At 48.0% G+C, this 13,383-nt stretch overlaps 1 protein-coding gene across 3 annotated transcripts in view; it reads left to right on the forward strand.

Annotated features, from left to right (window-relative positions):
• The window catches only part of LOC136622252 (alpha-1,4-N-acetylglucosaminyltransferase-like), a 41,562-nt gene extending 29,661 nt beyond the window's left edge, over positions 1-11,901 (forward strand). For 2 of the 3 annotated variants that reach the window (XM_066598082.1, XM_066598083.1), the window contains exon 3: positions 10,790-11,901. In XM_066598082.1, the coding sequence (XP_066454179.1) occupies positions 10,790-11,377 (588 nt within the window). In that variant the 3' untranslated portion in view covers positions 11,378-11,901. Of the gene's footprint in view, positions 1-2,724; positions 2,789-10,789 lie in introns of all 3 variants that reach the window. The other variant, XM_066598084.1, reaches the window with a different exon arrangement.
• Positions 11,902-13,383: the final 1,482 nt, after the last annotated feature.

The raw sequence follows: 13,383 nt of genomic DNA on the forward strand, positions 1-13,383 counted from the left end.
GTGTGCGCTGCGGACGCAGGGTCGTGCGGGGGGGTGGGGGGGTTGGGCAGCAGGTAACCCAGGAGAAGGGGCAGTGGTGTGTCCCGCAGGCAGTGATTGTGCTTGGTTGGAGGTAGTGTGGTGCTTAGCTAAGGTGTGCCTTGCTAATAAGGGTTAGTCCAAAGTAAAAATTGTTGGGGGGGGGGGCACTCTTGCCGCAATTGTGGCTTAATAGTGGGACCTGGGAACCTGAGATGCAGCCCTGCATGTTGCCCCTCGCCTGCCCTATCCGTTTCTGTGTCGTTTCCATCACTTTCGTAGGTTTTGCAGATTAGCACAAATGAAAACCTTAGCGAGCATCGGTGATATACAAAAATGCTCGAGTCGCCCATTGACTTCAATGGGGTTCGTTACTCAAAATGAACCCTCGAGCATTGCGGAAAGCTCGACTCGAGCAATGAGCACCCGAGTATTTTGGTGCTCGCTCATCTCTAGTGGTAATATTATTTCCTAAAATTTTTAATAGTATTCTAATGGAAAACCGTCTGGGCCTGGACTTTTATGCAATGGGAAGCTGTTTAGGACTAAGGTCAATTCTTCTAGGGAAACTAGTGAGGTCAGGCCAGACACTTCATTTGGATTCAGAGAAGGGAGGGCAAGCAATCTCCAGCTCCAATTTCTGTGTGGTAAGGTGTTCAAATTGAGTGTGACCATGACGGGTGCATGATCTGAAACTGTTATGCAATGGCCATAGAACGTACCCTATTCAGGGTGGCAGGAAGGCGTATGCTTGTCATGGTGACGCCAGCACTCCAACTGGACTCCAACAGATGAGACGATGATGAAATAATTGAGTCGAGTCCAGCAATATTTTTAGAAATCTGGGAGTTCGCAGATTTACTGATTTTATGTTTTGAAAGAATAACAGAATTTAGAAATTTCCACAAAGTTCTTAGCAGTGGTACACTGGTATATAGCACTACGCAGACAATAGGGACACAATGGGAATCACAGCAGTACTTGTCTTGATTAGGACCTGATTTCAATGCTCTCACTTTACTTTACTCTGGACTGAACTTGACAGACAATTTTCCCCTAGATAGTCTATCTGAAGAGCTAATTTGAGTTTAGTGAAGTGTAGCTGAATTAGAGTAGCAAGTGACTGAGTGACTAATCCTGGCTTTGAATTCACCGGATTGCTAAAACTCACTGTTTGAAGAAGGGCGACCTCGGAAAGGCTCTGACTCCCTCTGCAGCATGATGATAAGGGAACGGGCTTTCACCACGCTCAACCTTTCTGACTTGTCTCTGCACGTGTACCTCCTCCCTTCTGGCACAGCTGGCTGCAGCCTCTACTCTCTGACATCTCGCTGAGTCTGCCTAACTGCTCACTGACTCCTCCTTTTATCTCCCTGTTCCATCTTCAGCACTTTCTGGACTCCTCCCACTCTTGCGGAGGGACTAGTGTGTTTGTTTCTCTTGGAACTCTGCACCAGTGAAATTAAACCTGACTTTCAGCCAATAGAGCTGTAGCTGACATCAGGCTAAGAAGAGGTGGGGAGAAACAGGATCTCTCCTACAGATGGCACCTTCTATGCCCATGGACGGCATATAGACAGGTGAAACAGGACAAGTGTGTATGTCAATGTTCTGTAGGAGCTGCTGGGCCACTACAGTTATACTCCCTATGTTGGAGCTCCTGATTTGGGGGATCAAGAAGGAGGAGATGTGAATATAGTCTATTCTTTGGTGTGTGACATGTACAGGTAAATAGAAGGAATAGTCTCTTGTTGATGGGTTGAGAGTTCTCCATGTATCTATGACCTGCAGATCGTAGAGCATTTTTTGTAGTTTTTTCCATGCCAGTAAGGAGATCTGGGACCTCCCTGAAGAGTAATCTAAGATGGGGTTTAAAATGAAGTTAAGGTCAGAGAAGATTTTTATTCTGCCTTCCGCCAAGAGTGAGAGTTTATTTAGAGCATCTGAAAGAATGCAGATATTTGTTCGGTGTATATAAGTTTACCAATGTAAAGATTTCTGAGTGGATGTTGCCTTTAAGAAAGAGCATTCCTCCTTCTGTATCGGATAGTTTGCTATCTGGAACAAATGGGACTGATGGGTGTAACACAATAGCTACTGCTTTGGCTGCACAGGTTGGGTGGTTGTTAAAGTAGCATTTATCAAAGGGCCTTTTAGGGAACTTTGGTACTGCATCTCTTGTAGAGACACAATTGATATTTTCAGCTTCCTTAAGAGCCATATAACTCTGCTCCTCTTTGGTGGAGAATTTACGCCTTTGGTGTTTAATGATGTGAGGGTAAATGTGTATGTCATTTGAGTCCTTGTTAAAAAAGAAATGTATCAGTAGAGATTGTCAGGTGTCCATAAGTGGAACCTGGTGAGGTATTCCTTCTTAGGTAAGGATTAACCCCTTCCCACTCCAGGACATACATTTACATCCTGCAGTGTCGGGTATGTATGAAGAGACACCCACAATAGCTGCAATAGGGGCTATTAACCCTTTAAATGCTGCTGTAAATTCTGACAGCAGCATTTGAGTCCCGTGAGCGATCGTCTTTGTATGTAATAGGGCCTTTAGGGGGCTAAAAGATTTTTCCCTAATCTGAATTTCAGCTTTGGAGTGTCTGCGTGAAGCCAGCTTCTAATTGAATGATTTTCTTAAGACTTCATTAACAAGTACATGGTCACATAATGTAGTTTACTATGCTAATTTTACACCAACAGATAAAGGTGGGAGAAGAAAGAAAGGGTGTTATTTACTCACATCATAGCTCTTGTCCAGGAAAAGGTGAGGCAATGGCCTTCTAAATGTGAATATAAACAAGCAGGCGTGAGGAACTACACACAAAATGGATGACACTATAGTTAGGCCTGATATAAAATGGAATCTGAGATAGGCCTAAGGCCTGACACACACAAAATGTCTGACAGCCTACCAGTCTCTATATCACAGTCAGGCCCGAGAGGAAGACTGCGGGGCCGTCCTTGTAGGGGCATTTACCCCGCTTGTAGGCAGGGGTGCCCCATCTCCCTGACTAGCAAAGGACAAGATTTCCCATTTGACATTTCTCATAGGTTGGTCTGTTACACACTGCTTTGTACCAGTACGTCTAACCACCAGGGGTCAGCTGCCATCCATTCCAGGTCTAGCCCAAGCCAAATCAATGTCCCTAATATTCAGACACTGATAACAGAACACGTCTACTTCACAGTTATTGTAAAATTGTTTAGCAGATATATACTGGAAATATTTACAATAAAGTAGATAAAGCCAGTTCAATGTGCAAAAAAATCTAAATAGTTTGTCTCGAGTTTTAATGTGAAAACTTCAAATAAAGGAATAAGATTTTTTTGCCCGTTGAACTGGCTATATCTACTTTATTGAATTTAATATTTTCAGCTGTACAAACTTACAGCAAGCCGGACACAAGCAATAATTTCAAATCAACAGTAGAAACAGGAAACCTGCAAGAAGACTGCTGAGCTATTTTTTTCCTCTATAAGGGTGCCTACTAGAGATGAGCGAACGTGTTCTTCCGAGCTTGATATTCGTGCGAATATTAGGGTGTTCGGGATGTTCGTTATTCGTAACGAACACCATGCGGTGTTCTGGTTACTTTCACTTCCTTCCCTGAGACGTTAGCGCGCTTTTCTGGCCAATTGAAAGACAGGGAAGGCATTACAACTTCCCCCTGTGACATTCAAGCCCTATACCACCCCCCTGCTGTGAGTGGCTGGGAAGATCAGGTGTCACCCGAACATAAAAGTCGGCCCCTCCCGCGGTTCGCCTCAGATGCCGTGTGAGTTAGATGAGGGACAGTGCTGTTTGTACCGGAGCTGCTGTAGGGAAAGAATTGGTAGTTAGTGTAGGCTTCAAGACCCCCCCAAAGGTCCTTATTAGGGCCACTGATAGCTGTGTGTTGGCTGCTGTTAGCAGTGGCAATTTTTTTTTTCTCAAAATCGGCTCTGCAGAGCGTTGCACCTGGCATTAGGGACAGAAGTGCTGCATAGGCAGGGAGAGTGTTAGGAGTGAGTGTAGCCTTCAAGAACCTCAACGGTCCTTTCTAGGGCCATATTTAACCGTGTGCAGTACTGTCCAGGCTGCTGTTAGCTGTGCTGCATTTTTTTTTTGCTTCTCAAAATCGCCTCTGCAGAGCATTGCACCCTCCATTGATACTGCAGGGAAAGAATTGTATAGGCAGGGCCACAACACAGTTATTATTCATTGAATATACGCAGTGCTGCCTTTTGCTTGTAAAACAAGTGAAAATAATTCTATTTGTCCTGCCTCTGTCCGTCCTAAGGGCGGTGGACACGTGTCGGCTGCGTGTGCAACCTGTAAAAATCAGACGCACCCAGCTACGTTTTACTCCTGGCTTCGCCATTTGCTTTCCTTAATTGGGAAAAAAAATACCTGCTCTGCCACAGTTAATAACTCTGCTACCCTCACGTTCTGTGACACATTAGCAGGAAAACAGCACAGTTATTAAACTTAGATTATACATTCACTAGAGGCAGTGGGGCCTTTCGTTTTCAAAAAAGGGAAAAAATTATATTTGGCCTGCAGTCTTGCGCCAATTTATTAGCTGCCTATGAAATCAAATCACTGGTAATACAGCATGCTGAGGGGTAGGGGTAGGCCTAGAGGACGTGGACGCGGCCGAGGACGCGGAGGGCCAAGTCAGGGTGTGGGCACAGGCCGAGCTCCTGATCCAGGTGTGTCGCAGCCGACTGCTGCGCGATTAGGAGAGAGGCACGTTTCTGGTGTCCCCACATTCATCGCCCAATTAATGGGTCCACGCGGGAGACGGTTATTAGAAAATGAGCAGTGTGAGCAGGTCCTGTCCTGGATGGCAGAAAGTGCTTCGAGCAACCTATCGTCTACCCGCAGTTCTGCGCCGTCCACTGCTGCAAATCCGAATCCTCTGTCTGCTGCTCCTCCTTCCTCCCAGCCTCCTCACTCCACTACAATGACACCTGCTCAGGAGCGGGAACACTCCCAGGAACTGTTCTCGGGCCCCTGCTTAGATTGGGCAGCAGCGGTTCCTCTCCCACCAGAGGAGTTTATCGTCACTGATGCCCAACCATTCGAAAGTTCCCGGGGTCCGGGGGAAGAGGCTGGGGACTTCCGCCAACTGTCTCAACAACTTTCTGTGGGTGAGGAGGACGATGACGATCAGACACAGTTGTCTTGCAGTGAGGTAGTAGTAAGGGCAGTAAGTCCGAGGGAGCAGCGCACAGAGGATTCGGAGGAAGAGCAGCAGGACGATGAGGTGACTGACCCCACCTGGTGTGCAACGCTTACTCAGGAGGACAGGTCTTCAGAGGGGGAGTCAAGGGCATCAGCAGGGCAGGTTGCAAGAGGCAGTGCGGTGGCCAGGGGTAGAGGCAGGGCCAGACCGAATAATCCACCAAGTGTTTCCCAAAGCGCCCCCTCGCGCCATGCCACCCTGCAGAGGCCGAGGTGCTCTAAGGTCTGGCAGTTTTTCACAGAGACGCCTGACGACCGACGAACAGTGGTGTGCAACCTTTGTCGCGCAAAGCTCAGCCGGGGAGCCAACACCAACAGCCTCACCACCACCACCATGCGCAGACATATGATGGCCAAGCACCCCGCAAGGTGGGACGAAGGCCGTTCAGCGCCTCCGGTTTGCACCCCTGCCTCTCCCCCTGTGCCCCAACCTGCCACTGAGATGCAACCCCCCTCTCAGGACACAGGCACTAACGTCTCCTGGCCTGCACCCACACCCTCACCTCCGCTGTCCTCGGCCCCATCCAGCAGTGTAGTTCAGCGCACCGTCCAGCCGTCGCTTGCGCAACTGTTGGAGCGCAAGCGCAAGTACGCCGCCACGCACCCGCACGCTCAAACGTTAACCGTCCGCATAGCAAAATTCATCAGCCTTGAGATGCTGCCGTATAGGGTTGTGGAAACGGAGTCCTTCAAAAGTATCATGGAGGCGGCGGCCCCGCGCTACTCAGTTCCCAGTCGCCACTACTTTTCCCGATGTGCCGTCCCAGCCCTGCACGACCACGTCTCCCGCAACATTGTACGCGCCCTCACCAACGCGGTTACTGCCACGGTCCACTTAACTACGGACACGTGGACAAGCACAGGCGGGCAGGGCCACTACATCTCCCTGACGGCACATTGGGTGAATTTAGTGGAGGCTGGGACAGAGTCAGAGCCTGGGACCACTCATGTCCTACCCACCCCCAGAATTGCGGGCCCCAGCTCGGTGGTGGTATCTGCGGAGGTGTATGCTTCCTCCACTAAAGCACCCTCCTCCTCCTCCTCCTCCTCTGTCTCGCAATCAAGATGTGTTAGCAGCAGCATGTCGCCAGCAGTCGGTGTCGCGCGGTGTGGCAGCACAGCGGTGGGCAAGCGTCAGCAGGCCGAGCTGAAACTACTCAGCTTAGGCGATAAGAGGCACACGGCCCACGAACTGCTGCAGGGTCTGACACAGCAGACCGACCGCTGGCTTGCGCCGCTGAGCCTCCAACCGGGCATGGTCGTGTGTGACAACGGCCGTAACCTGGTGGCGGCTCTGCAGCTCGGCAGCCTCACGCACGTGCCATGCCTGGCCCACGTCTTTAATTTGGTGGTTCAGCGCTTTCTGAAAAGCTACCCACGCTTGTCAGACCTGCTCGTAAAGGCGCGCCGGCTCTGCGCACATTTTCGCAAGTCCCACACGGACGCTGCCACCCTGCGCACCCTGCAACATCACTTTAAGCTGCCAGTGCACCGACTGCTGTGCGACGTGCCCACACGGTGGAACTCTACGCTCCACATGTTGGCCAGGCTCTATGAACAACGTAGAGCTATAGTCGAATACCAACTCCAACATGGGCGGCGCAGTGGGAGTCAGCCTCCTCAATTCCTTTCAGAAGAGTGGGCCTGGTTGGCAGACATCTGCCATGTCCTTGGTAATTTTGAGGAGTCTACCCAGGTGGTGAGCGGCGATGCTACAATCATTAGCGTCACCATTCCTCTGCTATGCATCTTGAGAAATTCCCTGCAAACCATAAAGGCAGCTGCTTTGCGCTCGGAAACGGGGGCGGGGGGAAGACAGTATGCCGCTAGATAGTCAGGGCACCCTCCTGTCTATTTCTCAGCGCGTACAGGAGGAGGAGGAGGAGCATGAGGAGGATGAGGAGGAGGGGGAAGAGACAGCTTGGGCCGCTGCTGACGGTACATCGGCTGATTGCCTGTCATCCTTTCAGCGTGTATGGCCTGAGGAGGAGGAGGAGGAGGATCCTGAAAGTGATCTTCCTAGTGAAGACAGCCATGTGTTGTGTACAGGTACCCTGGCACACATGGCTGACTTCATGTTAGGATGCCTTTCTCGTGACCCTCGCGTTGCACGCATTCTGGCCACGACGGATTACTGGGTGTACACACTGCTCGATCCACGGTATAAGGATAACCTGCCCACTCTGATTCCCGAAGAGGAAAGGGGTTCGAGAGTGTTGCTATACCACAGGACCCTTGCGGACAAGCTGATGATAAAATTCCCAGCCGACAGCGCTAGTGGCAGAAGGCGCAGTACCGAGGGCAAGGTAGCAGGGGATGTGCGTAGATCGAGCAGCATGTACATCCCAGGCAGTGCAACAGTCTTTAAGGGCCTGGCCAGCTTTATGGCTCCCCACCAAGACTGTGTCACCGCTCCCCAGTCACGGCTGAGTCGGCGGGAGCACTGTAAAAGGATGGTGAGGGAGTACGTAGCGGATCGCACGACCATCCTTGGTGACGCCTCTGCCCCCTACAACTACTGGGTGTCGAAGCTGGACACGTGGCCTGAACTAGCGCTGTATGCCCTGGAGGTGCTTGCTTGTCCTGCGGCTAGCGTCTTGTCGGAGAGGGTGTTTAGTGCGGCTGGGGGAATCATCACAGATAAGCGTAGCCGCTTGTCAACCGACAGTGCCGACAGGCTAACACTCATCAAGATGAACAAAGGCTGGATTTCGCCAGACTTCTGTTCTCCACCAGCGGACAGCAGCAATACGTAAGCAATACGTAGGCTGCACCCGCGGATGGAAGCTACGTTCTCTCTCACCATCCAAAACGGGGACATTTCTGCTTCATTAATCTGTGTCTAATATTCCTCCTCCTCCTCCTCCTGCTCCTCCTCCTGAAACCTCACGTAATCACGCTGAACGGGCAATTTTTCTTAGGGCCACAAGGCTCACTCAAATAATTTTTCTGAACAATTTTTATAAGTTTCAAAGCGCTTAAAAGCGTTGGAACTTTAACTTGAACCAATTTTTCGTTACACTGGGCTGCCTTCAGGCCTAGTTACCACTTAAGCCACATTAACCAAAGCGATTAATGGGTTTCACCTGCCCTCTTGGCTGGCCATGGCCAATTTTTGGGATGTACATTAGTACTGTTGATACAGCAATTTTTGTGGGCCCTCGCCTACAGTGTAATCAAATTAATTTTTAGCCCACCTGCATTACAGCTGACGTTACCTCAGCTGTGTTGGGCAATGCAATGGGATATTTTTATGTACCGCCGGTGGGTTCCAGGGAGCCACCCATGCTGTAGGTGCACACGGAGTGTAACCTACATGTGTCCACTTGTAAAGAACCCCGGTCAGACTGGGGCATGCAGTGTGGGCCGAAGCCCACCTGTATTACGCACGACATTACTACCTCAGCTGTGTTGGGCAATGCAATGGGATATTTCTATGTACCGCCGGTGGCTTCCTGGCACCCACCCATGCTGTGGGTCGACAGGGACTTCACAATAGGGAGTTGTACCTGCCTGTGTCTATGAATTAAAAAGCCCGGTCTAACTGGGGCATGCAGACACCTTGACAGAATGAATAGTGTGTGGCACATAGGTTCCCCATTGCTATGCCTACGTGTGCAGCTCCTGATGGCGGTGGCACAGGATTCTATTTCTCATTGCTTCTGTACAGCATTGTGGGCTATCGCCCCGCCCCTTTTAAAGAGGGCCGCTGCCTAGCCATGCCAACCCTCTGCAGTGTGTGCCTGCGGTTCCTCCTCATGGCAGACACACTTCTAAATAGACATGAGTGTGGCGTGGCATGAGGGCAGCTGAAGGCTGCGCAGGGACACTTTGGTGTGCGCTGTGGGGGGGAGGGGGGGGCGGTTGGTCAGCATGTAACCCAGGAGAAGTGGCAGTGGAGTGTCATGCAGGCAGTGATTGTGCTTTGTTGGAGGTAGTGTGGTGCTTAGCAAAGGTATGCCATGCTAATGAGGGCTTTTCAGAAGTAAAAGTTGTTGGGAGGGGGGGGGGCCCACTCTTGCCGGTATTGTGGCTTAATAGTGGGACCTGTGAACTTGAGATGCAGCCCAACATGTAGCCCCTCGCCTGCCCTATCCGTTTCTGTGTCATTCCCATCACTTTCTTGAATTGCCCAGATTTTCACACATGAAAACCTTAGCGAGCATCGGCGAAATACAAAAATGCTCTGGTCGCCCATTGACTTCAATGGGGTTCGTTGTTCGAAACGAACCCTCGAACATCGCGGGAAGTTCGTTCCGAATAACGAACACCCGAACATTTTGGTGTTCGCTCATCTCTAGTGCCCACCCACTATTGTTCTTTTTTCACTGCGAAATTTGCAGCATTCTCTTTCCCTGGTGTCTATGGGACTTGTTAATGTTAAAATCACAATGCCGAAAATCGCAAATTCGCAAGAGCGTGACATGATTGCTCTGTGAAAGGAGCCCTATCACGTGCTTTCGCTCGCGTATCTGTGCATTCTACTGTACTTTTCTACACTACCGAGCCTGTTTACAACAAGGACACACCCGGGCCGTGATTGAACAGATTGGAAAGTCTAATTATTTCCCGGTATTATCAATCAACACCGTGAAATCACTCTGTTCAGTACATGATTTCGTACGGATGGGGTGCACATTTGTGCACCTCCATAGACTCCTATGGTGTCTTGGGTGCGCAAATGCACACAAACATAGCATGTCATAAATATTTTTGAGCACGCAAAACTATAGCACAAAAACGCTGAATGTGAGGGAGCCCATTGAAATGGGTACTGCTCTTTGCGATTCGTGCAAGTGATTTTGAAGGAGCCCTTAAGAACACCTTTCAACTTCTTCACACGATCGATTTTCGTGCTCATTTTTGCGCAAGCAAAATCGCTTGTGCAAACCGCTGACGATAATTCATGCTTTCAATGGGTTCTCTTAGATGCAACATTTTTTTGTGCGCTTTTCCTTCAGGGAAAAATACAAGAAGCACTGTATTCTTGTGTGCACCCAAAGCACCATAAGAGTCCATAGAGGTGCGCAAATGTGCGCACTGTCCGAATGCCATCGCATACGTATCTGCGCGATTGCGAGGTGTTATTTGATGACACTGGGGACTATTTAGGCTGCTCAGTCGGTTCAAAAATGGCACGGGACACATGTGAACGGGTCCAAAAGTGTAAATAAAGTACAGTTAAATGCAAGGGCCGCAAAACCACGTGACAGTGCTCCATTCACAGCGTAATCACGTCATGCTCTCCCGAGTGAATATACGCGTATGCTTGTGTGCAGAAAGCCTTTACATTGAAAAGCCCTCTTATTCTTTAGAAACCAATTGAAGAAAAAAAAACAGACTAGGATGGTGGGGGCTTCAAATGTGAGACCCCCTATATGCCTATGTGATGTCCATATGCCCAATAGGACATGAGGACATTGGTGGTCTATATGGGACAACCCCTTTAGTTGAAGTCATTAAATGCACTTACAGTATGTCAATGTTGCTTGACACTATTTACCCAGAATGTTTTCCTCTTATTTTAATAAATCCTAGATAAACCCCGGAAGAGAAATTTACTGGACTCACGTTAAATCAAACGCCTGCAGACTTGCCCTGATCTGGAAGTACGGAGGCATTTATATGGATACTGACGTGATTTCATTTCGACCCATTCCTGAAGACAACTTTCTAGCTGCTGAAAATACCAAAAGTACTAGCAATAGTGTTTTTGGTCTCTCTGCATACCATAAGTTATCATGGGAGTTTATGGAAAACTTTGTACAAAACTATAAAGGAACAGTATGGGGACACCAAGGACCAGGCGTTTTCACACGTGTCGTAAAGAAGTATTGTGGTCTTCCCCAGTTTAAAAGTGTTGGTGACCTCAAGTGTGCAAATGTCTCCTACCTTCATCCTGAACGATTCTATCCCATTGGGTATTCATCTTGGAAAATCTACTTTAAGGTTTGGAAAACGTTGCCAATGTTTAAAAACTCATATGCTGTTCATCTTTGGAACTACATGAATAAAGAGAGGAAATCCATGGTGGTTGGAAGTAACACACTGGTGGAGCATCTCTATAAGCAATACTGTCCCTCCACCTATGGAGCAATTTTAAAAAATGTAACTAGTCACCAGTAGATTAATTTTTGTTATACCAAATGACCTTATAATGTAATTGTGTGTTAGTTTTGTTACAAAGCACAGTGCATTTTGTTATGCTACTGAGGAGGCAAAAAAGTGCCCTAAAGAAATATAATGGATGATGGAAGTTTAGGAAAACTAGCACAAATGGAAAACTCTGTAAAAGTATAAAGATGACCTCTATTACTGTTATTATTCGGGGGTAAAAAAAACAGTCTAGTCTGAAATTTGCGTGTCCTTGTAGTGGGGCCTTGAGGGTTTCCTGGAGACCATATTGAGTCATTGTATCCACATTCCATCCTCTTATAAACAGTAGCTAATGTATACACATGTCACATTATGTATTCATTTGTCAGTACTAAATTTTGTAATGATTTGTTACTTTTCCACTGAATTAAGGTTTAACTTATGGTGTTGCCTCCTGTGATTGGACCACTACATACTTCTTTGTCTTACCTTGCACTATTAATAAAGTTTACCATGTGCTCGTTCCTCATGAAAAGGACAGTGGTGACTCCGCATACAGTCTCTTGGTCTTTTTCGGATGATAATAATTTGGACATATGAGAGATCTCCGATCTCAGTAGCCTTATTGCCGATTCTAAATGTCAAGCAGCACTCCAACAACTCATAGATGGTAATAACTCACATTCCAGCTTTCATTACACCCAGTCTACACTATGCATTATTAAGCTGGTGTGACATACTGGAAGCTTGTGCTTTTGCTGCAAAAGAAAAAAAAAATCACATCCAGATGTTAGCTGTATTTCAGTATGGAGTTATGAAACAAACTACATACACTGGGGGCTGTAAAGTGTTTTTTTTTTGCTCCAAGTATGGGATTTTTCAGGTGGTTTCGTGTAGGCTGCTCTATAGAAAAATATCTACTTTTTCACACAACTGTGTTTATGCAGGTATTTGCACACACATAATCTGCACATCCATGTGGAAACAAGTAGAACCTGCTATATTTTCCTGCGTTTTGCGCAGCGAAGTCCCATAGAAATCTATTGGGGAGGGTGTAAAAATGCTCAAGGTGAAGAGCATGACGCTGAACACCCTGAAATCTGGACCTCATTAGGCTTAAATAGCTATTAACCCTTTCCAATCCAATTTGTATCCTGATTTTCCTAAGGCGCTTACTCTTTTTCTGCCGTTATACAACGGTGCTATATGCTAGCTAAAGCCCGTACTGCATGAGGTGACACATTGGATAGGCTCCGACAGCAGAGAGGCTGGCAATATACAGTAAGAGAACCCTAACGGATGTCTTCCAACATAGGAGCTGTACAGCCTTAAATCATAAATGTCTTTAGAGGTCAGACAGTGGATTGGAAAGGGTTAAATCCATGGAAAGGGTGTGTCACATAAGGGTGTGATCTGGCCTTGTGTGCGCAGAAATTGCAGTACTATGCACAGATATGCATGCAAAGGCACCTCTTCAAACCTTCTTCATGCACAAATATGCTGTGGCAAGCATTATATTTGCGAAGGCTAGCATGAAGCTGCCCTTAAGGCCCTTTTATTTATTGTTTTTTTATAAACATTGTTTTTTATTGAATTCTTTTTGGAATTACTAAAGAGTAGAGACGAGCGAGCGTACTCGTCCGAGCTTGATACTCGTTCGAGTATTAGGGTACTCGAGATGCTCGTTACTCGAGACGAGCACCACGCGATGTTCGAGTCACTTTTATTTTCTTCCCAGAAAATTTTGCGCCGTTTTCTGGCCAATAGTAACACAGGGAAGGCATTACAACTTCCTCCTGTGAAGTTCCAGCCCTATCCCACACCCCTGCAGTGAGTGGCTGGGGAGATCAGATGACACCCGAGTATCTAAACTGGGGCCGCCCGTGGCTCGCCACAGATGCACGCTGAGAGACAATAGGGAAAGTGCCATCTTGCTGTAGCTGCTATAGGGAGAGTGTTAGGCTGTTATATTCGTCTTCAAGAAAACCCCAACGGTCCTTCTTAGGGCCACATCTGACCGTGTGCAGTACTGTTGA

This window comes from Eleutherodactylus coqui, chromosome 1 (assembly GCF_035609145.1).
Source record: "Eleutherodactylus coqui strain aEleCoq1 chromosome 1, aEleCoq1.hap1, whole genome shotgun sequence".
Lineage (NCBI taxonomy): Eukaryota > Metazoa > Chordata > Amphibia > Anura > Eleutherodactylidae > Eleutherodactylus > Eleutherodactylus coqui.